At 45.8% G+C, this 25,773-nt stretch overlaps 1 protein-coding gene across 2 annotated transcripts in view; it reads left to right on the top strand.

Moving 5' to 3' along the window:
- The window catches only part of USP54 (ubiquitin specific peptidase 54), a 1,809,222-nt gene that overhangs the window by 1,332,874 nt on the left and 450,575 nt on the right, over positions 1 to 25,773 (top strand). For both annotated transcript variants that reach the window (XM_086922134.1, XM_086922133.1), the window contains exon 19: positions 6,166 to 7,664. In XM_086922134.1, the coding sequence (XP_086778260.1) occupies positions 6,166 to 7,664 (1,499 nt within the window). The remainder of the gene's footprint in view (positions 1 to 6,165; positions 7,665 to 25,773) is intronic.

The following is a 25,773-nucleotide window of genomic DNA, read 5'->3' as shown; positions in this document are numbered from 1 at the left end:
TGCTGCACCATGCAGAGCCTGAAAATCCACCCAGAGACTGCCTATGAGTGACTCTTGACACAAGCTACTGGGACGCGCTGATTGGGAATGCCACAATCTCTTTTTTACTCCTTTCATATTTTCTTTTGCTTTAAGCATTTTTTTATGCTTTTCTGTCACTTTCTTTCACTTTTTGCATTTTACGCTTTTCAACTTTTTCCTTGTCACTTTTGTGCCTTTTCCTCGCTATGTCCCTACCTCTGCTCGTCCCCCCTGGCCCCACCTCCCTCCAGCACTGCTTACCTGATTTTCCCGCCTCCCAGCTGTTTAGCTATCTTCCTCATGCTACTTAATGGTGGCCGCTGCGTGGCCGAACTGCTGCCCGCCGAAGGCACCTGGACCACGCCAGCTCCACGGACCCTGGTCCTCGGACCAGCCACCTTTATGACACCAACACCCTCCATGCCCTCAACATCAGACGCCACACTGCTTGCCTTCGGGCATCGCCAAATGACACCCAGGGCCCTTTTTCCTACAGAAACTACAGCTGTACCTTTGCCTGCCACGCACACCATCCCCACTTACTGCACAACTGACAAGTACCGGACCCAACTATCTCAGCTGTATCCTGTCCAACACACGCGCCCTCTACAAAAACGCAGTGGAGATCTGGGACCTACTCTACTCCATTGACCACATGGAAACCTGGATGAACTCCACCTCTGCCCCGGACATTGCCACCACCATCCCGGATGGCTACAAGATCATTCAGAAGGACTGCATCAACAAACCGAGTGGAGGAATCCCCATCATACACAAACGTACCCTCTGCCTCACCACTCGGACAACCACTTGACCTACATGGAGCACCTCCACTTCCAGGTCCAGGCCAACCCGAACACCATCCTCTGCGGCACCCTCACCTGTAGACCCCAAGGACCCCGTCCACCCATCAGCGGCTCCATAATTGACTTCATTGTACCACAAGCTCTGGCCTCCACAGACTACATCCTCCTCGGCGACTTCAACTTTCACCTGGACAACCCCAACGACAAGAACACATCGTCCCTGCTGGAGAACATCACCACGGTCAGACACAAACAACGGTTCACCTCCTCAACCCACTCAGCAAGACACCGTCTCAACCCCATCATCTCCACCAGCAGCAACATCACCTTCAGCCACACCTCCGATCTCATTTGCACCGACCACCACTGCGTCCAAACCCACCGTACACCACTGCGTCCATTGCTCCCCTTACAGAAGTTGAAAAAAAGTCACAGAACACCTCACCACCTCCCTCAGCGAAACCCCACCTCCAACATCCGCAGACACTAATACCTCAGCACGCAATCACATGTGGCTCTCCAACTGAGCCAACACAATAGCTCCTCTCAAAGAAAATTCAGGCAAGCAACATTCCAAAAAATCCAGCTGGTTCTCTCCCGCCCTTCATGAGTCCAGGCACACCTGTAGATGACTTGAGAAGAGATGGAGGAGCAGCAAGAACCCAGAGGACAACTCTGCCTTTAAAACCGCTGTCACTCCACACCACCACCTCATTAGAACAAAGAAAGCGGCCCTACAAGAAGGGATCACCACCAACGCACTCAATAGCAAAGAACTTTTCGCCATGTTCAAAGAATTCACCAAACCCAGCACAGAGACAGCAGGCATCCCACCCTCCCAATGCCTCTGCAACAGCCTCAGCACCTTCTTCCACTGCAAGATTAAGGAGATCTACGACAGCTTCAACAGCCTCAAAACCCAAAACCCTCTCACCCTACCTGTTACCACCACACCCAATAACACCGGACTCCAGCAGACCCTGCTCAGTTGGACTCCCCTCACTGCTGACAATACCCTCAAGATCATGAAGAACATTCTTTCTGGAGCCCCCTCGGGACCCTGCCCAAACCACATCTTCAACAGAGCCACCACCTCCATTGCCCCGAACTCTGCTGCACCATCAGCTACTCCATCAACCCCGCCACCATCCTGAAAGACTGAAAACAGGCAGAGATCAACCCCTTGCTGAGGAAACCCTCTGCCGACCCGAAGGACCTCAAGAACATCAGACACATCTCTCTGCTCCCTTTAGCAGTCAAGGTCATCCAGAAGGCAATCAACGCCCACCTTTCTGAGTTCATTGAAGAGAATCACATCCTGGACTTCTCCCAATATGGCTTCCGAAGCAACCACAGCTCTGAGATCACCCTCCGAACAGCCACAGATAATGTCTGCACCCTCCTCGACTGAGGTGAAACTGCAGCCCTCATCCTCCTGGACCTTTCGGTTGCGTTCGACACCATCTCCCACCGCACCCTATGTACAAGACACCACAAAGCCGGCATCCATGACAAAGCCCTGCAATGGATCCGCTCCTTCCTCACTGGCAAAACACAGAGAGTCAGACTACCACCATTGCACTCTGAACCCACAGAGATCAGCTGCAGAGTACCTCAGGGCTCCTCCCTGAGCCCCACTCTCTTCAACATCTAAATGGACCTGCTTGCAACCATTCTCAGGAACCACAAACTCAACATCTTCACCTACGCCAATGACACACAGCTGATCCTCTCCCTCACCCACGAACCCACAGTCGCCAAGAACAACTTCCATGACAGGATGAAGGCTGTGGCCACCTCGATGAAGTACAGCTGCCTCAAGCTCATCCAGAGAAGACTGAAATCCCCATCCTGGGCTCCACCCACTCTCCCTGGGACGACTCCTGGTGACCCACAGATCTTGGATCTCTCCACACTCCCAAATCATGCATGAAACTTCAGCATTAATCTGGACTCCTCGCTCACCATGAACCACCAGATCAACGCAGTCTCATCATCCTGCTTCCATATGCTACATCTGCTCTGAAAGATCTTCAAGTGGATCCCCACTGAGTTCAGAAAGATGGTCGCCCACACACTCATCAGCAGCAGACTTGACTATGGCAACACACTCTATGCCGGCATCAATCAGAAACTCCTCAAGAAACGGCAATACATTCAGAACGCCTCTGCCAGACTAATCCTCAATATCCCCCACCACAGCCACATCACCGGTTACCTAAGAGACTTCCAAAGGCTCCCAGTCAACCAAAGAATCACCTTTGAGCTCCTCACACAAGCCTACAAAGCCCTATACGATGTGGGACCTGCGCACCTCACCCACCGTCTCGCACTCCACTCACCCACTTGAGTCCTCCGCTCTGCCCAACTGGCACTAGCCACTTATGCACAAGACCACAGCCAGAGGAAGATCCTTCTCCTACCTCGCAGCAAATACCTGGAATTCAGAAGACCGCAAAACTCGTAATCAGGCCCTTAGTCACCTTCTCGCTTGGAGTGGATGGAACTGTACAAATCCTATGCTTCAAAACTTTGCTAGAATAATGGACATTTGATGTAAACAGATTCAGTGGTGTTGTAGAGTGCCCCTAGAAAGGAGCTGCACTCCTTGTAAACTTGGGAACTACCCATAGTTCCCTGCTTCCTCTTTTGCATAATTTAGACGGCACTCTAATCCTGGAACGATAAAGATATATACATATATGTGCACACCCATGTATATGGATTTATATGTGTGTGTGTTTTTTTATTTTGTACGTGAGTACCCCTTTGTTATTCCTTACCTCCCTTTGCCTCTATCCTCTTCCTAAACCCTATAATCACCATTACCTCCCTTTACCTTTACCCACCCTAAAATCTAAAATTATTATTACCTTCCTTTAAACCCCAAACATTTCCTTATCTCCCTTTATCTCTACGCACACATAAAAAATTATGTTATTTGCAATAATACTTACCTATGTGTTACAGTGTGACAAATGTAGAAATATTTACTTGCGTTGCAAATGGATGCATGTAACGGATGCATGGTAAATGCTGGTTCCTTGTTTTATATTCTGTTATATTAATTTTAGTTAATTCCTTGTAGTCCTTCTCATATCCTTTCTGAATATGTAATATTCATCTCAATATGTAATATTAATTTTAAAACAAATCAACATAAGTTCATTGGAAGCCATATTCATTTGAACAGGGGTCATATTCATTTAAACATCGCTTGGTTCATTTTGATATGGCTTATTAATTTCAAAGCAAGCTACATTTATCTCAAATAGTTTCATATTCATTTAAAAAAAATCCATATTCATTTTAATAAAGGCCTTGTTCATTTTGATGTGGCAATCTTTATTTCAACAGGTGTCATATTCATTTAAAAGTGGTTTATATTCATCTTAACATGTGTCATATGCCTTTCAATAAATGTCATATTCATTTCAATGAATGCCAGATTCAGCTTAACACCTGTCATATCAATTTTAACAGGGATCACATCCATTTCAACATGGGTCATATTCATTTCAATACATGAAATATTCATTTTGATGTATATCATATTAATTTCAAAGCATAACGTATTCATTTTGACAAGCTTCGTTTTATATTCAGCCATTGTAAGCTAATTTGAATCAATTTCAATGGGGCTCATATTCATTTCAAACATAGTCTTATTCATCTTAGCATATATCAAATTTCTTTCAATGGATGTCTCATTCAAAATAACAAATCTTATATTAATTTTAACATGAATCATATCCATTTCAACACGTATCATAATCATGTCAATGTGTATCAAATAACTTTTAAAGCAAGCTGCATTCATTTTGATAAATGTCATGTTCATTTTGATGTTACTCGTATACATTTTAAAACATGTCAAAATTATTTCAATAGACCTCATATTAATTTCATCTAATTTCATATTCATTTTAACATGTGTTAGATTGTTTTCAATCAATGTTATATTTATTTCAATAGATGTCATATTCATAGTAACACTTGTCATATTCATTTTGAGATGTAACTTATTCACATCATATTCATATGAATATGTATCGTATTAATTTCTATGCATGCCATATTAATTTAGACAACTTTCATGAGAATTTCAGCTTTGTTCATACTCATTTTAAGGTATGTCGAATTCAGTTCAATGTGGCTTATATTTATTTCAACACAAGCCAAATTCATTTGAAATCCTCTCCTATTCATTCCTATATATCTCATATTCATTGCAATCTAGGTAATATTTATTTCAACTCAATTTATATTCATTGCAACATTTGTTATTTTCATTTTAATGTATGCTATTACAATTTCAATATGCATTATATTCTTTTCAGAATATAATATATTTATTTCAGTAACTTATATTTATTTCAATCTGCCATATTCATTTTAATGTATGTCATATTCCTATTGGCATATGTCAGTCAGTTCAAGGATTGTCCCATTCTTTTTGATGCATGTTGTATTTGTTTCACTGATTGTTATATTGTTTATAGTGAGGGCCATATTCATTACAGTATCATTGATGAATATTTCAATATATCTCTTATTCAATTCAGAGTGTGTATTATTCATAATAATCACTAAGTAGTATATTCACTTTGCCAGGTATCAAATTTGTTTTGGTTCAAGTCAGATTCACTCTGCCAGGTATCATATTCACCATGACAGATATTATATTTATTCTGGTGTGTGTCATAATCATTTTGTATCACTATATGCATTTCAGAAGGTGTGGTATATGGCGATCTGTAATTTTGACGTGAACGGCTTCCCATAGGCACCCTTCAAACATTTGCTGCACTGTTTTTGCTTACATAGCTTTTCGTAGAAGAGTGGGATGTCCTCAGAAGTGGCCACAACGTATTCTTTGGTAACAGTTTAATGTGAGGGCCACAGCAGGCAGCTGATAAACTCTTTCAACCGACTGGAAAAATAAGGCATGCTTTGAATTAGTTATGTGAAATGTAATGAATGTTTTATTGTTGGCTTATCATCCCTTTTCATGAAGAACTCCAAACTTGGTAGTAGAATGTTCCCGAAGGTATCTTTACATGAGATATTTAAAAGACATGCCAAAACAGTCTATCAGATGTGCTAGGCCATACTAATGACAGACTGTGTATTACACAATTGCAGATAATATAATGTAACAATTCAGAACGTTTTCCTTGCCCATTATTTCAGATTTTTCTTTTGACATAATCTTAACTGACTTGTTTACCTGAAGCACATTGCATAGTGTAGGAGAACACCTAAGTAATATAATTTTCTTTGATATGTTATGCAATAATGCAAAAATATTCTGTTTGTGTATCCTGTATGTTTTCAGTGAACAGATTGGCTCGGTCCAAGTTCTGCTGAGTCGCGAGGTGTTACCAGAACCAAACACCAATGCAGATTATGGGTCCAGTTCATTCTTCCTTCCGCCTGCTTCCTGCCATGAGCCAATCTCATCAACATACTTAGAGTCTTCCAGTCCATCAACCCCTGACCGCAGTTCATATCACAGAGAATTTCGGAATGTCCAAACTGCCCCTGCTGGTCCCGACATGCAGACTTCTTCCACCCCTACTTCTCGCAGGCTGCTTGCTGAGAATCAGGAAGAAATGGAGATGGATACCCGCTACAGTCCTGAATGCAAAGCATCTTCTGCTGGAGGGTCTAAAGAAAATGTTTGTGGTCCTACCAAAAAAGGTGGGGTTATTTACAGGCAGCAAGAACAAATGAACATGTCAACCAGTAGTTTACCGCAACTCAATAATAAACCAAATAACTTAAAAGCTGGGTCTTTGTTCTCGCCAGTATTTCCCTTGGCACATAGACTGCACATGTCATCCTCAGACAAGAGTAATCAACATGGCCCTGATCCTAGCCTCAACTCCCCTAGTTCTCCAATGCAGCACAGTAGCTGTCAGGGAAGTGCTTGTAATGTCATGGCTGCTGCTTCTTCCTACACTCCTCTGCACTGCTGGTCGGAATCAAAGCCACAGACTGTTAAAACGATCTCCAGAGCCCACAGTTATGATGGTGTGCTTAAAGCGAGTGCTGACGTTGGAAGTGCTGAGTTCTCCAAGTCTGAGACCTCAAACAGTAAGAGATTGGTACGCTCTTTGGCCGAGCAGTTTCAGAGACTTCGTGTTATCTCACCAAACAAAGGGAGCCGTGGAACAAACTGGTATGCTGCAGGCTCTCTGGAAGAAAAGTCCCCATTCAGGCAAATGGAGGAATCATTTGCACCTCCTGCTGATTCTGACAGCAGCCAGCCAGCCTTTCATAGTCAGAACAATGATACCCACACTGCAGAAAGACTGCACTCGCCCCAACATTGTCAAAATGGGATTGTTTCCTTTCAGAATCCCAGTGCTTTTCACATCACCTCAAGGAGTCCTGGATTGCTTGCTGAAGACGTTCATGGGGCAGAACTGTGGAACAAATTTAGACCCACAAGCGGCAACGGGTGGCTTGACCTCCGTGACACTGCAAGGCAAATAGGTACTGGCAATACTGTTACTGCATCTGCATCTATGCCTGTCGACCGGTGGGTGAATAATGTCACACAATACTGTACATCCCAGCCCGAATGCAGACATGGCGAGTGGCATACTGACATCATGAGGAATCCGTCTACCCAGTCCACTCCTGCACACAAATCCCTCAGAGAGGGTGGACAGAGGGTCCCCTTGGAGCTGCACTCGCAGTGGAACGAAAACACAGATCCAGAGATACGAGAACCGGAATCCTTGAATCACGAAAGTCTACAAGCTTCTCAGGGCAGCAAGAATGTGGTGGGGAAAGCTGAAAATGTTAAACGACCATTTGGCAAACCAGGTAAGCAATCTGCAAGTGTTTTCTGCCTTAACCCACTTTAACAATAATACTAATATTTCGATTTCGTTGTGCCAGTATCACTTATTTCAATCCATAGTCCTGTTTGTTGCATTTATTCACTGTCCCTTTTTTCCAGAATGATGTCTGCATCTCCTCACATGTAAATTAGCATTCTTCTATCATTAAAATAACAGCCTGTTTGGGTCTTCCCGGTATGTACTTTGCTGTTTGCCACGTCACTAAATTGATTTTTTTTTTATAGTTTTCACGTTTCCGGAGAGAAAGGGCTTCTTAATTTTGAAGTGTGCCTTTTTCTTCTGTTTGCCAAATGCCAAGATAAACAGTTTTTCCAGTCTCCCAGTATATGTCTGTCCCAGAGGTTCAGAGAGAGTGATGAACGCATTCACGTGGTAACACAGGGCTGCAGTATTAATGTACACACAGTTCATAAGCCGTTGTGTAGCATCGTGGTATATATCTATTCCACAGGATGCATTAAACACATTTCTGATGGATACTTCTAACCGCACATTCCTTACCTTTAGAATATTCCACAGGGGCCAGGATGGATCCAGAAGCTTTTTTTCACAGTACTTCTGCGTGCCAATAGGTATTGCCGTGCAGCTCTGGGTTGGTTTCTTTCTTCAGTGGCGACACATATAAGCGCTCTTCTGGCATGTTGATGTCAGTTCCTTTCTTTCCTCATCTTTGAATGTGAATCTGGAGGTCCGCTTTCACGTATACTGGTATTCAAAGAGACTCCAATCTCAAAAGCCAGTGTGCAAGGAGACGATGTTCCCACCTAAAACTTCAGGGTTGATACCTTGCCAGGACTGTAGAAAACACATGTCTTTAACTGACCCACACTTAGGTGTTTGGGATTAGGGGACAACTCTGAATCATGCAGCTGAAGGCGACCCTGTCTTCCTCTTTGTTGTAATTTGTTCATTTGTTATTGTGTTTTCCCTAATATTACTCTTTCATTTTTTTGTACATGTTTATTTTAGGTGTTGTGGGTTTGTGTATTGTTTCACTGCACATGATGTATTAGTTTGTCATTACTATATATCTATATATATTTGTTGGTTGTTTAGAAATGACCCAGAGCTCCTTCTGTTCATCATGTATACACTTTTATGTTACCATCTATTATATGTTGATGTGTTTTTTACTATTTAGTATGTATTTGAATTAACGCAAATATATATATATATATATATATATATATATATATATATAAAAAAGAAAAAAGAAAAATATTGTGGATATTTTTGATGATAAAAATATTTAAAAATGATATATTCCGTGGGTAATGTATATATTTGGAGCTATTGCCGATCTATATGATGAATATTGAGTGGGGGATTCTTCTCATGTTTTATACAGCAAATTGGGACTCAACCCCATCCCGCCACTTTTTATCTAAAGCGAAGTCGCAAGGGTAGCAAGGTGCCACTCAATCACGCTACCTACCCTTATTAAAAATCTGATTCTACAGTTGATCCTGATGCACCTCGAGCTACTCAGGCCATCAGTGCCACTGCAGAGTCTCAAGGCCTTAAGGATGCCCTGCTGCATAATTTTGGCACTCTTTTTGCTCTCACTGGTGTGCACTCAGGCCTTAAGAATCGGCAGAAGCCTCCAGTAGGGTTACTGCTGGAAGATCGGTTCTCAGCACAGTCTGTGTACCTGGAACCCATTGTGATGTCCACCCTGACTCCGAAGCCAACTGCCACTCCTGCTCCAAAACCTACGCCGGTCCGTTTTTTAGCTGACAGTAGTACTAATGGCACTGTCCTACCTGGCATTGTGGTTGGGTGTTTCTCCCCCTATGTTGCTACTCTTGAGGTGATTAGAGCACTGTTTCTTTACTGGAATTTTTATGTTCTCCTGTCCCAAACTAAGCACACATTTGGTTAGACTAATTTCATGGGTCGGATTTCAATAACCTATTCACTGTTAAAAGCAAATGGTGTCTCTATTGCAGTGAGTGTCTAATGAACGTTTCTGTAGAGTATATGCCTTTTAATTTACACTTTGATGTTATGATCACTATTTTGACAGCAACATTCTCCATAGCATACTGGCTGACACTATTGAGACTACTGTGTCTAAAGCAAATGGTTGTTCTCTTTGACTCAGAAGGTGTAAGTCAACATCTACATTGCCCCTCACGCAACCATCGCCAGAAAATATGGACTTAGCATAGTATCCTATGCCGATGACACACAACTCATCCTCTACCTCACCAAGGAACCCGTCACAGTTTCCAGGAAGGAATGAATGACTGAAGGACATTGCATCCTGGATGAGCAGCAGCTGCCTGAAGCTTAACTCAGAGAAAATAGAAGTCCTCTGATCCACCCCCTCTGCGTGGGATGACAGCTGGTGCCCCCCACCCTCGTCAACCCACCCACATGCACGGATCACGCTCGGCACCTAGGCATACTTGAACTATGAACCGACAGATCAACGCCGTATATTCCACGTGCTTCAACACCCTCCACATACTCTGTAAGAACTTCAAATAGATCCCCCGGAATTCAGAAAGACCATCACCCATGCACTCAAAACCAGCAGAATGGACTACGGGAACACCCCCTATGCTGGAAACAACAAATCTCTGCTCCACAAACTCCAGACCATCCAGAAAGCCACAGCCAGACTCATCCTCAGCATCCCACAACAAGACCACACCACCCAGCACCTACAAGACCTCCACTGGCTCCCTGTTAAAAAGAGAGTGACTTTCAAGCTGCTCACTCATGCCTACAAATCCTTCCACAACACCAGACCCCAATACCTCAACGAAACCTCCACTCCACCGACCTTGGCCTTGTGAAATCCCTCACATTTTCAGTGCCAGAACAGGAGGAAGAGCTTTCTCCTACATCACATCCAAGACCTGGAACAAACTCCCCCTCAGCATCAGGCGAACCCCCACACTGAAAGCATTCCGGATGAGATTCAAGACCTGGCACTTCGGATGAATTGGAGCTGCCGAATTTCCCCAACCCCCCAGCACCATGAAACCCTCACGAGTGAGTAGTGTGCTTTACAAATCCCCGATTGATTAATTGATATGTTCATACTGTCTAATGCATCTTTACTGTGCTTCAGTGACTGGCTTAGGTCATCAAAGGAGACCGCCAAATTCTGTCTTCAAGATCCTTTAAGTTATTGGTGTCCTTAGCCTGTCTCCAAATGCCCTTGTGATTTGTGATCACTGTGGTTTTGAGATGCTCTCTCAGATTTTCACTTTATGAGACTGAAACATTGATAAATGTTAGACCTGGCACCTTGGGGTGGGTCTCCCTTCCATTTTTTATTGCTGTTGCCTTATGTGTTCTGCTGGTTATAGGTGCTTTGGGCACTGTGCCACTGCTGTCCAGTGCCACGGTGCAAGTGCTCCCTATGGTAAATTGATGTATGGATTAGTAATTCCATGATTGGTTGGTTTTGTTTACTTGTCAGACCCTAGTACAGTGCACTTAGTGTGCCCAGGGCTTGGAAAACAAATGCTGCTGGTGGGCTTGTAGCACTGATTGTGCCACCCACAAAAGCAGCCTGTAAAAGTATGTATTAGGTCTGCCATTGCAGAGCCTGTGTGCAGTCTGGTACTACTGCCATGTTGACTGGGCAAGTACACACACTTGCCAGCCCCTAAACCTTCCCTTTCTCTGCATATTAGTCACCCCAATGATAGGCCCAAGGGCATGGTGCATTGTAGGTAAGAGGTAGGATAAGCCCTGATGTGTGTGGCATGTCCTTATAGTGAATTACAACCATTTTCATTTTTCACTATTGCAAGGCTACCTGTTCCCCATAGGCCAGAATCGGCAGTTTCATTATTACATCTTATAATCCTAACTGACTCGGGGAACTAGGTAGATATTCGAGTTTAGTATGCCTGCAACTGAGAATGATAAAATACATCTTTTAGTGAAGTTCGTTTTAACATTCTGTGTTTGAAAATACCACTTTTAGAAAGTAGCTATTTTCTTGTCTAACCATCCAAGCCTTCCTCTGCTAGGTTGTGTATTCCTTGTCTGGAGTTTGAATGACAGGGGCCTGGGGATTCCAGGAGACAGACGAGTCAGCACAGGGCTGAATAAAGAGATTTGTATGCAGATGGGAGGGAGTAGTTGCACCTGGGACCTGAATAGGGCTGTGCCTTCCCTCCACAATGCTGGCTCCACCTCTGATGTCCCTGCCCTGCACTATGAAAAGAAAGAAGGAGGTATTTAAACAGAGGACTCCAGGACTGACCAGAACTGGTTTGAACTAGGCAAAGGCCTCTCTGACTTCAGAGGACCAAGAGAAACTGTGTATAAAATGGGGGACCCAGACCCCAGAAATTTAGATCACTTTTGGGAAACAAGAAGAAATCTTTGCTGAGGAGAGGAACCACCAGAGAGACTGAGGAGAGACTATCCCTAAGCATGAGGGATTGGCCTGCAGTGGTTGCCTGACTGCTAAAGAGAGGAGAAAGGACTTTGTGCTACTTTTATTCAATTTGTGAAGTATCTCCAAGGGCTTGAGATAGAGCTTGCCTTCTGCTGAAGTCTCAGGGACAACAGACTTCAACCACCAGCTCCCCAAGAGTTCTTTGGAAGTGCCTGCAGTTGTGCTGGGCTTTCTGAGGGACTGCGTGTCACAAGGAGCTGGAAGTGCAACTCACAAAGAAGAAGCGTGTCGCCGCCGCATCTGCTTTCGTCGCATCGCCAAAGAAGAGGATTGATGTCGCATGAGGTGCCGTCACATCAACAGAGAAGCGTGTCACCACCGCTGCAGCTATTGCATCATCGCTGAAGCACCTCGCATCGCTGGAGAAGAAGATCAACGTCGCACCAGAGACCACACATCACCGGGAAGCGTGTTACAGGGCATGTCGCGGCTCAGAAGAATCGTCGAGTCGCCGCATGGTCGTCGAGCGTGCACGCATCGTGTCACATCCAAGAGAAGACACCATTTTGTTTATTTGCACTGGATCTTCATCGCATCGCCACGGAAGCGCAGTAAGAACTTGATGCATCACATCCCCTCGCAGAGAAGAACCGACGCATCCCCTAAACATAAAAAATAACATAACATGTGTATTTGTAAAGCACACGTTCACCCAGAGGTCTCTTGGCGCTGAATAACAGATGTTCATTGTTACCCAACTCAATGGTACTCATTTTATCGACCACAGATGGATGAAAGGCTAAGTGTACCTGCATCAGTAGGGACCCGACTCATCCCCGTTCTTGCGTGTAAGGAACCGATGCATCACCTTCCCTGCAACACTTTCGTTGTATAGCGTTACGCATCCGAAGGTACATTGAACTCAGTGTCACATTTTACATCTTAAAAGAACTAAGCTAATTCTTTTTTTTTTTTTTTAAAGAATTTTATTTGACAAGCAAGTCGAGGAGATTAGCATATCCAAATACAGAATCAAAAAAAAAAGTAAGATAAATCAAATTCAATTCGGTGCAGGTTCATATTATACAACACACGAACAAAAGTTAAAAAACAAAAAACAAAAAAAGAAAAGTAGATCCCAATCCGGACAGATCATTAATAATTAATAAGCCATAAACAAAAAGAACATCCATGATCCAAATCATTACTAGCATTGCAGAAAATTCCCCCATATCTTGGCAAACTTTATTTTTTTCTTTAATTCCTCTATTCCTAGCAATAGCATCTTCCATAGTATAAATTTTAAGAACCAGTGCCCACCATTCAGTTATATGAGGAGGATTCTGAGAAATCCAAGCCCTAGCGATCACAAGTCTGGCACAAGCCAGAACTAAGCTAATTCTACCATTTTTAAGTACGGTATTGTGGATTTTTGTCGTTTGTGGTCTTGTGTTAAATCTATATAAAAATACTTATTTTTATACTACAAATTGTGTGGTGTCCATCTGTAGTGTTGTCATTGGGTTACTGTATGTGTTCACAAATGCTTTACACACTGCCTCTGAGATTAGCCTGCATGCTCCTGACAAGCTACCAAAGGGGTGAGCAGGGGTTATTTTAGGAGTGTACTCCCTTGCCCTGACTAGACCCAAGGGTCCCTATTTGGACAAAGGTACCTTTCTCTGCGAACTAGAGACCCCCAAATCTAACATTGGTGGCAGCGGTGGGATTTGGACTTGCATTTTTGATTCATATACAGTGATTGGTGAACACTACTAGTGAGTGCAGACCAAAACGCGACCACATACTTTTGATAGATTGTTTTTCCTGGGATTTTCTATTTTTGCAAAGAACTGCCAAATTTAGCCACCATGAGTAAAGCAGCATCCATAGCATCTGTTGATTGTGATTGGGAAGAGGAGAAACTTGAATGCTACAATGTCAAACAGCAAAAGTACTTCTGCAGGAAATTTAAAGTTGCAATGACCGGACTCACCAAGAAGGATGAGTTCCAAAAGGCGCTGAGGGCCTGGGTCGAAGCAAGGAATACCTCTGAGAATAAGGAGGGGACTGAGAATGCCGATGAGCAGCTGTAATGGCCATTGAGTCCAGGGGGAGGAGAGCAACCTCCCCAGCAGGTAGTAGTGTTTCTACCAAAGGCCTGTCCCCAGAGGAGTTGGTGGACAGGAAGGAAAACAGGGTGCACAAATTGGAGCTTACCAAGCTCAAGTTGGGTGGCTAACTGGAGTTAGAGAATATGAGATTGGCCCTGGAGGAAAAGACAATGCAGTTGGAGCATGAGAAAAGTTTTAGGGAGTTGGAGTTGAAAGCTAGGAGCTTAGAGATTACTCCCTCTGGTGGCAGCACACTGTCCATGCCTGTTGAAGCAAGGGTGTATATTCCTAAAGATGTGTTGAGAGAGTTTTATAAGAATGATGACATTGGGCAGTGATTTAAGGTCTACTAGGTAGCCATGTCTTCCCACCGGGTCCCCGAGAAGGATTGGGGATCGGGGTTGTGGGGACGGTTCCTTAGCGAGAGGCGGGATACACTGTTAGACTTGCCCTCTGAAGTCTATAATGCTTATAGCCATATGAAAGATGCATTGATGTCCAGGTATGGGTTGACTCCTGAATTGTGTAGACAGAGGGTTAGAAATTGCAAGAAGGTTTAGTCAAGTACATGGGTAGAATATGTAACTTTCTTTTGCAGGAAATTTTCTTTTGAAGAGTATCAGATGTTTGGGTGAAGGGTAGCAAAGTCAATGATTTTGAGGGGCTATTTGAATTAATTTCATGGGAGCACTTGTCAAGTAATTGTTTTCCAGAGCTATGCTAGCACCTGATTGATAGCAGGCTGACTAACCCTAGGAAGCTTGCTGAGGAGGCAGACCCAGGCCCACAAGGGTCATGTAGGAGACTCAGCCAAGAGTGGGCAAGGTCCCCAGCAGAAGAGTAGGGGGACAAGGGTATAGAGAGGGAGTTCCAGAAAGGGCCCCAAAGTAATTCCGAAGGAAACCAAGGGAAGGGTTCCCAGCCTCCCCCTGAGAAGAAGCAACCCGACCGGTAGACCTGTTCCCAGGGGGCCCCTGAGGTGCTTCACATGTGGTGAAGTGGGTCATAAGTCGTTTGAGCCCTGTTGCCCACAGGAAAGACAGCACCCACTGGTGCTCCACCCCGGCAGATGGCAAGTGTAGCCCTGGATATCCAAGGTGGGTGGGATCCCACAGAGATGGCCCTTGTCTCTTTAGGAGACTGTGAGGTGGTCCCCTGGACCCAACTGCCTGATAACACTAAGAAGTACAGGCAGTGGGTCACCATCAATGGCCATAGAGTGTAGGCTCTTAGAGATACGGGAGCCAGTGTGACAGCTGTCAAGTGTCACCTGGTGTCTTAAAAGCGGGTTGTCCCCAATGCATGGTACCCAGTTGTTGCCGCTGACAATACAGAGACCCACTGAAAGGTGGCTCAGATTCCCTTTCAGTGGGGGGGTGGATTTTTTTGCGATTTTGCACCATACTTAACTACTTTCTACTGGGTAATCAGTAAGTGCTACCTCGTTGGGTAAATGTATAGTGCTTTTCCTGCACTACAGCTGCGTAGGGCCAGAAGAGTTGCCTCCAGTGACCATGTGTGTGTAACTTTTCCATCGCACCGAAGGGCGCCAGGGTCCCTCGAGTGAGCTGTCCATCATAGTGTGTAAAGGGCGGGAAGACTGTGCACACCGCTAGTGTGTGTGTGGGGCAAATGGGGGTGCTTCTTTGCGAGTTCATATGCCTCTTGTGTGTATAAAAGGTCAGGCACCGATCAGAGCAGCAGACGGGGAGAAAGAAGCTACTGGTTACAGGAACTGCACAGGGATTGCACTCGTGAAAGTCAAGGATGCAAAGGCCTCCATCAAGCATCATAGCTAATTTTCAACTGTAGATATGGGGAGAAAGCACACCTGCCCAGCCTCGACAAAGCACACGATTTTTTGGGGCTGATTAACTTTGCCATTGCGCCGAAGGGCACTAGGGTCCCTCGAGTGAGCTGTCCATCATAGTGGGTAAAGGGCGGGAAGACGGTGCACACCGCTAGTGTGTGGGGGGGCAAACGGAGAGGGCTTCTTTGCGAGTTCACATGCCTCTTGCGTGTATAAAAGGTCAGGCACCGATCAGAGCAGCAGATGGGGAGAAAGAAGCTACTGGTTACAGGAACTGCACGGGATTGCACTCGTAAAAAGTCTAGGATGCAAAGGCCTCCATCAAGCATCATAGCTAATTTTCGACTGTAGATATGGGGAGAAAGCACACCTGCCCAGCCTCGACAAAGCGCACGATTTGTTGGGGCTGATTAACTTTGCCATGGCGCCGAAGGGCACTGGGTCCCTCGAGTGAGCTGTCCATTATAGTGGGTAAAGGGCAGGAAGACGGTGCACACCGCTAGTGTGTGGGGGGGCAAACGGGGAGGGCTTCTTTGTGAGTTCACATGCCTCTTGTGTGTATAAAAGGTCAGGCACCGATCATAGCTGCAGATGGGGAGAAAGAAGCTCCTGGTCACAGGAACTGCACGGGGATTGCACTTGTGAAAGTCAAGGATGCAAAGGCCTCCATCAAGCATCATTGCTAATTTTTGTCGGTAGATATGGGGAGAAATCACACCTTCCCAGCCTCGACAAAGCGCACGATTTTTTGGGGCTGATTTACTTTGCAATCGCGCCGAAGGGCGCCGTGGTCCCTCGAGTGAGCTGTCCACCATAGTGTGTAAAGGGCGGGAAGACGGTGCACACCGCTAGTGTGTGTGCGCTGGCAAATGGGGAGGGCTTCTTTGCGAGTTCACTTGCCTCTTCTTGTATGTATAAAAGGTCAGGCACAGATCAGAGCAGCAGATGAGGAGAAAGAAGCTACTGGTTACAGGAACTGCACGGGGATTGCACTCGTGAAAGTCAATGATGCAAATGCCTCCATCAATCATCGTAGCTAATTTTCGACTGTAGATATGGGGAGAAAGCACACCTGCCCAGCCTCGACAACGCGCACGATTATTTGGGGCTGATTAAGGAGTTACTGAATTTGACCTTCAACTCGGACACCTGCTTTATCTATATCTGTAAGTGCTTCCTGTTCACGGAGCCTCGTTGTCTACTTGTAACTATTCTCTGACCCTGCTTCGAGGGTCAGAGAATAGTTGCAAGTAGGCAACGAGGCACCGCTCAGGAAGCAATTACAGGGTCACAGCAGGTGCCCAAGTTGAAGGTAATTTCTTTGTAACCATTTTGTAAATTAGCTTCAACTTGGGCACCTGCTGTAACCCTGTAAGTGCTTCCTGAGCCAAATTCGTCCCGCTCAGGAATTTGCGGATTTTGCCGCGATTCCGCACAATTCGCAGATAGCGAAATCGCGGAAAATCCGCAAATTCCGCGAGCAGAACAAATTTTCCGCCCATACTTACTCATTTGGAGATGTTGGGTCTGCCTGAATGGGCGTGTGTAACCACATGGTCCATTGCAGCTAGTAAGAGAGCTCAAGAGGACCTGGAGCCTGAGAGGGAGGCCAAGGTGCCTGGCTTAAATAGAAGAGGCAGGGGGCGCTGGAAACTGGCCCCCGAAGTTCCCACGGTCCAAGAGGAGGCAGACCCTGAGGGGGATGCTCTGGAGCCTACAGGGGAAAATGTAGCTGAACTGGAGGACCTGCCTGAGCTGACTTATTGGCAGCAAGAAGGGGGAGCATCCAGGGAAGAGTTCTGCAAGGAGCAGAAGGAATGCCTTCGCTTGTGGGTTTGTGACAACAGGCTGAAGACCAGGCAGCAGGTGATCAGTCTAGATCACATTGGCTCTACTGGGAGAATGGTCTCCTGTATAGTGAGCCTAAGGTTGCTGAGCCTGGGTCAGCCTGTGTGCTGAGGTACCCCAGTGCTTCAGAGCCTTCCTACCGGGGCTGGCTCATGATGTGCCGTTGGCAGGACATTTGGGGCAAGGCAAGACCTTTGAGAGGCTTGTCACCCACTTTTATTGGCACCAAATGTGCAAGAGTTCAGACACTCATTACAGGACATGTCAGACTTGCCAGGCAAGTGGAAAGAGTGGGAGGAAGCAGAAGGCTCCTCTCCAGCCATTCCCTGTGGTCAGCACCCCATTTGAACAAGTGGATATTGACATTGTGGGGCCACTGGACCCCAAGACAGCCGTGGGCAACAGGTTCATCCTGGTCTTGGTGGACCATACCACCCGATACCCGGAAACCATACCTCTGAGGACAATGACGGCCCGTGGTGGTACGGGCATTGATGGGAATTTTCTCCCGAGTGGGATTCCCTAGAGAGGTAGTGTTGGACCCAAGTACAAACTTTATTTCCAAGTATATGAAGTTCCTGTTTCAGTAGTGTGGGGTAACTTACAAGTTTACCACTCTTTACCACCCCCAAGGAAATGGGTTGGTTGAGAGATTCAACCAAACCCTAAAAGGCATGATTATGGGTCTTGAGGAACCTTGGAGGCGTAAGTGGGACGTCCTCTTACGGTGCCTGCTGTTTGCATACCGTGAGGTGCCACAGAAATCTCTAGCGTTCAGCCCCTTTGAGCTTCTCTATGGTCACCCAGGGAGAGGACCTCTGAGTTTGGTCAAGGAAGGCTTGGAGCAATCTCCCAGGAAACCTCCCCAGGATGCGTATAGCTACATGTTGGCCTTCAGGAACCAAAGTTGGCGTTTCAGGCAATTCGCGGAGGCGAATCTGGAAGCCAGCCAGGAGGACTACTTCTTCCTGGTCAGAAAGTGTGGGTTATGGCCCCAGTGGAGCCCTGTGCGCTCAAGGATAAGTGGACCGGACCATTTGAGGGGGTGGAGCGCAAGAGTCCTGTTCCCTACTTGGTGGACTTCTGGTCACCCAGGAGCCCCTGCGGGTCCTGCATGTCTACCTCCTGAAGCCCCACTTGGAAAGGTCTGAAGTGGGCATGCTCTTAGCGACCGATGATGGAATGGAGGAGGAGACTGAGCCTCTTCCTGACTTCCTGTCCGCGACAGAGCGAGATGAATCAGTGGATGGTGTGAACCTCTCTTCCACCCTGACCCCTGAGCAACAGAATGACTGCCGCCAGGTTCTGGGACAGTTTTCTGATCTGTTCTCCCTGATTCCCAGTGTCACTGATTGGTGCATCCACGATGTGGACACTGGAGATTGTCCTCCTGTGAAGCACAAAACTTACAGGGTGACTGACAGGGTGAGAGCTTGCATCAAGGAGGAGGTCTCCCAGATGCTTGCGTTTGGGGTGATTGAGTCGTCTAACAGTCCTTGGGCCAGCCCAGTGGTCTTGGTTCCAATTCTGCCACACCAGGTGCTGTGCCAGAACTCCGGTTCTGTGTGGACTACCGAGAGCTCAATTCAGTCACGAGGACTGACGTGCACCCCATCCCCAGAGCTGATGAGCTCATCGATCGGTTAGGGGCTGCTCGGTACCTCAGTACGTTTGATCTAACGACTAGGTACAGGCAGATCGCCTTGATTGATGGGGCAAGAGAGAGGTCAGTATTCTCCACACCAGATGGGCACTACCAGTTCTGGGTTATGCCCTTTGGGATGAAGAATGCCCCTGCCACCTTTCAGACGTTGGTCAACCAGGTGTTGGCAGGATTGGAAGAGTTCAGTGCCAGCTACCTGGATGACATTGTAGTGTTAGGCACCAGTTGGGAAGAACATCTGCGCACCTCTGAGAAGTGTTGATGGCGCTGCTTGAGGCAGGCCTCACAATCAGCGGCGAGTAAGTGCCAGATCGGGCAGGGTTCTGTGGTGTACTTGGCACACCAGGTTGTGAGCGTCCAGGTGGCACCCCTGCAGCCCAAGATTGAGACCATCCTGGCTTGGGAGCCCCCCCAAGACCCAGACAGAGGTGAGAACCTTTTTAGAACTCACTGGGTATTAGAGGAGGTTTGTCAAAGGGTATGGCAGCATTGTTGCACCTCTGACAGAGCTGACTTCCAGGAAGCAGCCCAAGAAAGTGATTTGGACTGACACCTGTCAGAAAGCTTTTGAGGCCCTGAAACTGCTATGCTCCTGGCACCCAACTTCTCCAGAGAGTTTATCATTCAGACAGAGCATGGTGTGGGGGCTTTTTTGTCACAGATAATTGAGGAGGGCCTAGATCAACCCACAGCCTTCATCAGTAGGAGGTTACTTCCACAGGAACAGAGGTGGAGTGCAATTGAGCGTGAAGCATTTGCTGTGGTCTGGGCACTGAAGAAGTTGAGCCCATACTTGTTTGTGACTCACTTCCGGGTTCAGACAGACCAAAGGCCCCTCAGATGGTTGATGCGGATGAGGTGTGAGAATCCAAAGCTGTTGAGGTGGTCCATTTCGCTACAGGGGATGGATTTCATGGTGGAACACCGATCTGGTACAGAACACGCCAATGCTGATGGTCTGTCCAGATTTTTCCGCCTTAGTGATGAGAACTTTGAAGTAAACTGCTTAGGGGTTTTTAAAGCTCCGATATCAAGGGCGCACTGCCTCAATTTCTACGTTACTGTGTGTAGTTTCAAAAATGTTTGCTGTGTAGTGCGTAAAGAGCAGGCGGAAAAACACCCTTAACCGTCTAAAAAGTCAAAGACTATACAACAATTATACAGCTGTGCTCTTGCAACTACAATAAGGTGTCACAAAATTGAGTACAATAACAAGTATGGTTAAATGAACAGAAGCAGATTCTTTAGTGTGTTTCTTGTCCCAGCAAGGTGATGATTTATTGTATCCAGACTTGAGGAATGTCACAATATGCCGACACGTGTTTCGTCGTGTGCCGTTGAGTCAACACGACTCTTCAGGGCTGGTGGTACAAAAATAGCGTATACATGTTCAGTAGTGCGTCATATCACTGTAATATACTGCATATGGTGACAAGAAGTGCATCACACATGCAGTGGTAATGTGCGTATCAAGTCGCACGTAGTGGGTGTAATGGTTGATGACGCTCGAGATACTGGAAGTGTGCCACTCCAAGGAAGTGAGTGGTTGTCCTTGAGTCGTGGTGCCATGGAGGTGAGGTGTAGTGATATTAACGTATACATTATGGCAAGCGTTGACGTGCACACGGTGGTCCTGCATTCCGAAGGTTACAAAGTGTCAAAATATCATGGTGAGAGCAAACTAAAGTGAAGTTTATGAAAATTGTGAGTGACAAGTTCATACGGGAGTGTGTAAGTATAATTCGTAGTTTAAGAAGATCGGTGGTATCTGAAGTGACTTAACGAGAAACATGCTCTCTCTAAAAGATATTTTGACACTTTGTAACCTTCGGAATGCAGGACCACCGTGTGCACGTCAACGCTTGCCATAATTTATACGTTAATATCACTACACCTCACCTCCATGGCACCACCACTCAAGGACAACCACTCACTTCCTTGGAGTGGCACACTTCCAGTATCTCGAGCGTCATCACCCATTACACCCACTACGTGCGACTTGATACGCATATGCAGGACCACCGTGTGCACGTCAACGCTTGCCATAATTTATACGTTAATATCACTACACCTCACCTCCATGGCACCACCACTCAAGGACAACCACTCACTTCCTTGGAGTGGCACACTTCCAGTATCTCGAGCGTCATCACCCATTACACCCACTACGTGCGACTTGATACGCATATTACCACTGCATGTGTGATGCACTTCTTGTCACCATATGCAGTATATTACAGTGATATGACGCACTACTGAACATGTATACGCTATTTTTGTACCACCAGCCCTGAAGAGTCGTGTTGACTCAACGGCACACGACGAAAAACGTGTCGGCATATTGTGACATTCCTCAAGTCTGGATACAATAAATCATCACCTTGCTGGGACAAGAAACACACTAAAGAATCTGCTTCTGTTCATTTAACCATACTTGTTATTGTACTCAATTTTGTGACACCTTATTGTAGTTGCGAGAGCACATCTGTATAATTAGTGATGAGAACTCCTAGGAGGTAGGGTAGTTCTCCCCACATTTCAGCTGGAAGGGACACGTGTTAGACTTGGCACCTTGGCGTGGGTCTCCCTTCCATTTTTTTGTGGTTGCCTCATGTGTTTTGCTAGTTATAGGTGCTTTGGGCACTGTGCCACTGCTGTCCAGTGCCACAGTGCAAGTGCTCCCTATGGTAAATTGATGTAGGGATTAGTGATTCCATGATTGGTTGGTTTGGTTTACCTGTCAGACTCTAGTACAGTGCACTGAGTGTGCCCAGGGCTTGTAAAACAAATGCAGCTGGTAGTCTTGCAGCACTGGTTGTGACACCCACAGTAGCAGCCTGTAAACGTGTGTCTCAGGTCTGCCATTGTAGAGCCTGTGTGCAGTCTGGTACTGCCATGTTGACTGGGCAAGTGCACCCACTTGCCAGTGCCTAAACCTACCCTTTTCTGCATATTAGCACCCCAATGGTACGCCCAAGGGTAGGGTGCATTGTAGGTAAATGGTAGGACAAGCCCTGATGTGTGTGGCATGTCCTAATAGTGAATTACAGCTATTTCAGTTTTTCACTATTGCAAGACTACCTGTTCCCCATAGGCCAGAATGGGCAGTTTGATTATTATATCTTATAAACCTAACTGACTCAGGGAACTAGGTGGAAATTCGAGTTTAGTATTCCTGAACTCAGAATGATAAAATACATCTTTTAGTGAAGTTGGTGTTAACATTCTGTGTTTGAAAATACCACTTTCAGAAAGTAGGTATTTTCTTGTCTAACCTTCCAAGCCTGCCTCTGCTAGGTTGTGTATTCCTTGTCTGGAGTTTGAGTGGCAGGGGCTGGGGGATTCCAGGAGACAGGGTGAGTCAGCACAGGGGTGAATAGATAGATCTGCATGCAGATGGGAGGGGGGGTTGCACCTGGGACCTGAATAGGGCTGTGCCTTCCCTCCACAATCCTTGCTCCACCTCCTGCGGTGCATCTGATGTCCCTGTCCTGCACTGTGAAAGGAAAGAAGGAGTCATGTAAACTGAGCGCTCCAGAACAGACCAGAACTGGTTTGGACTAGGCAAAGGCCTCTCTGCTTTCAGAGAACAAAGAGAAACTGTGTAAAAAAGGGGGACCCAGACCCCAGAACTTTAGATCCCTTTTGGGAAATGAGAAGAAACCTTTGCTGAGGAGACGAACCAGAGAGACTGAGGAGAGACCATCCCTAAGCTTGGGGGATTGGCCTGCCGTGGTTTCCTGACTGCCAAAGAGAGGAGAAAGGACTTTGTGCTACTTTTATTTAACTTGTGAAGTATCTCCAAGGGCTTGAGATAGAGCTTGCCTCCTGCTGAAGTTTCAGAAACAACAGACTTCAACCACCAGCTCCCCAAGAGTTCTTTGGTGGTGCCTACAGTTGTGCTGGGCTTTCTGAGGGACTGCGTGTCGCAAGGAGCTGGAAGTGAGACTCAAGAAGAAGAAGTGTGTTGCCGCCGCAGCCGCTGTCGTCGCATCGCCGAAAAAGAGGATAGATGTCACATCAGACGCTGCCGCATCAACAGAGAAGTGTGTCGCCACCCCTGCAGCTATTGCATCATCGCCTAAGCGCCTTGCAGCGACGGAGAAGAGGATCAACGTTGCACCAGAAGCGTGTCACAGGACCTGGCGCGGCTCAGAAGAATCGTTGAGTTGCCGCACGGCTGTCGGGCGTGCACGCATCGTGTTGCATCCAAGAAAAGACACAATTTTTGTTCATTTGCACCAGATCGTCATCGCATCACGGCGCTGCTGGTCGCATCGCCACGGAAGCGCAGTAATAAACCAACGTATCACCTCCCCTCGCAGAGAAGAACTGACGCATCCCCTATGCATCAGTGGGACCTGACGCATCACCTTTTCTTGCGTGTAAGGAACCAACGCATCACCTTCCCTGCAACACTTTCGTTGTATAGCGTTACGCATCCTAAGGTACATTGAACTCAAATTGTCGCATTTTAAAATAACGAATCTAATTCTACCATTTTAAGTACAGTATTGTGGATTTTTGATGTTTATGGTCTTGTGTTAAGTCTATATAAAAATACTTATTTTTATACTACAACTTGTGTGGTGTCCATATGTAGTGTTGTCACTGGGTTACTGTATGTGTTCACAAATGCATTACCCACTGCCTCTGAGATAAGCCTGCCTGCTCGTGCCAAGCTACCAAGGGTGTGAGCAGGGGTTATTTTAGGAGTGTACCCCTTACCCTGACTAGATGCAAGTGTTTCTATTTGGACAAAGGTACCTACCTCTGCAACTAAAGACCCCCAAATCTAAAACTAACCGATCACTGCAAACAGGGACTACCAAACTGTATTTCTGTATTTAAAAGACTTCCCACAAATGTATGGTTGTGTGGATAATAGATCAACATAGGCATGTTATTCTGATGGAATTATTTGCATGCATGGATGAAGCTGGTGTGTGCAGTTCTGCTGACCTTCTATTGTATGAGTTATCACCTTTGAAATTGTTGTTTTGGTATAGAAAAAAAAGTGGTTTCTTTGAACATGCAAATGCATCTTGGCTGCATTTAGTTTAACCAACCTATCATTACTTATGAATATTGTGATACATTACTCCTTCAGGAATTCTGCAGCACTGTACCATACCAATGTCACTGTTTCTAGAGGGGGAGCTGGTGCCATATCAGATATCTGACCCCCAAGCAAATCTGTGTAGACCCTACACTATTGCATCTGTTTCCCATAAGGCCTGATTCCAGCAATACACCTCCACTACCATAAAGCTGTCCTCAGAGGCTCCTTCATCTTTTTGTTTTCTACTCTGACCAGAGTTTGCCACCATCCAGAATTGAAAATGGTGTTGAAGTGAGTGACTCACCCCCAAATTATGATGATGACAGTTTTTGACATGGATTTACAGGAGGCCAGTGAGCTTGATTTCCTGATATGTTTTCTAGATATTTCTAGAAACACAGAGGTTGGTTTTCTAGACCCTCTGGCACTAAGGAATTGGTCACTGTGCCTCCCTGAATCAGGAAAACAATCATACTGAAACCATTAGACAATCCGCAGTGCAATAGCTGAGCAAGATGGGTTCTAGATAGCGATCAATCACATGAAATGCTACAGGGGCAATCAGTGAACCCCAAATCTGTTGTTAAGGAATAACACCTTCAATAAACACTAGGACACAAAGGACATCTACAAATATATTTTTTAAAGAAAAATCCTAGTTTAGTGCTCACTTTATGAAGTATAAGCACAATGAAGACAGATAATATGGCAGCAGCAGCGGTTATCAGAAACATGAATAATAGATACTACACATACATGATTTCTGCTATTAATACATATCAATCCAACCCTCCTTCTGCTATCTCTAAGTCAAGACTCATTCTAGAATTTCAGCAAAGCAGAAGATAAAGCTTGTTGAGAGTTTCAAAGATGGTACACTGTCATGCGTATTTGAACATTGAAGTTCTGTTTTCAAGGAAATAGCAAGACCTGCTCATCTCGTTTCACAAGGCCAGCTGCATTCACAGCTCAGCACATGAAGGCGAAGTGCCTCCCGCTTCGGTAGCCTTCAGTTGGAACCAGACATATGACTCGGTATGTCCTGTCCCAAAGTCGCCTGTTGGGAATATTCCTGCAAAGATGGTACACTGTCATGCGTATTTGAACATTGAATTCTGTTTTCAAGGAAATAGCAAGACCTGCTCATCTCGTTTCACAAGGCCAGCTGCATTCACAGCTCAGCACATGAAGGCGAAGTGCCTCCC

This window comes from Lissotriton vulgaris, chromosome 5 (genome assembly GCF_964263255.1).
Source record: "Lissotriton vulgaris chromosome 5, aLisVul1.2, whole genome shotgun sequence".
NCBI lineage: Eukaryota > Metazoa > Chordata > Amphibia > Caudata > Salamandridae > Lissotriton > Lissotriton vulgaris.
The sequence above is the reverse complement of the archived record's forward strand: the minus strand, read 5'-3'. Positions and strand labels throughout refer to the sequence as shown.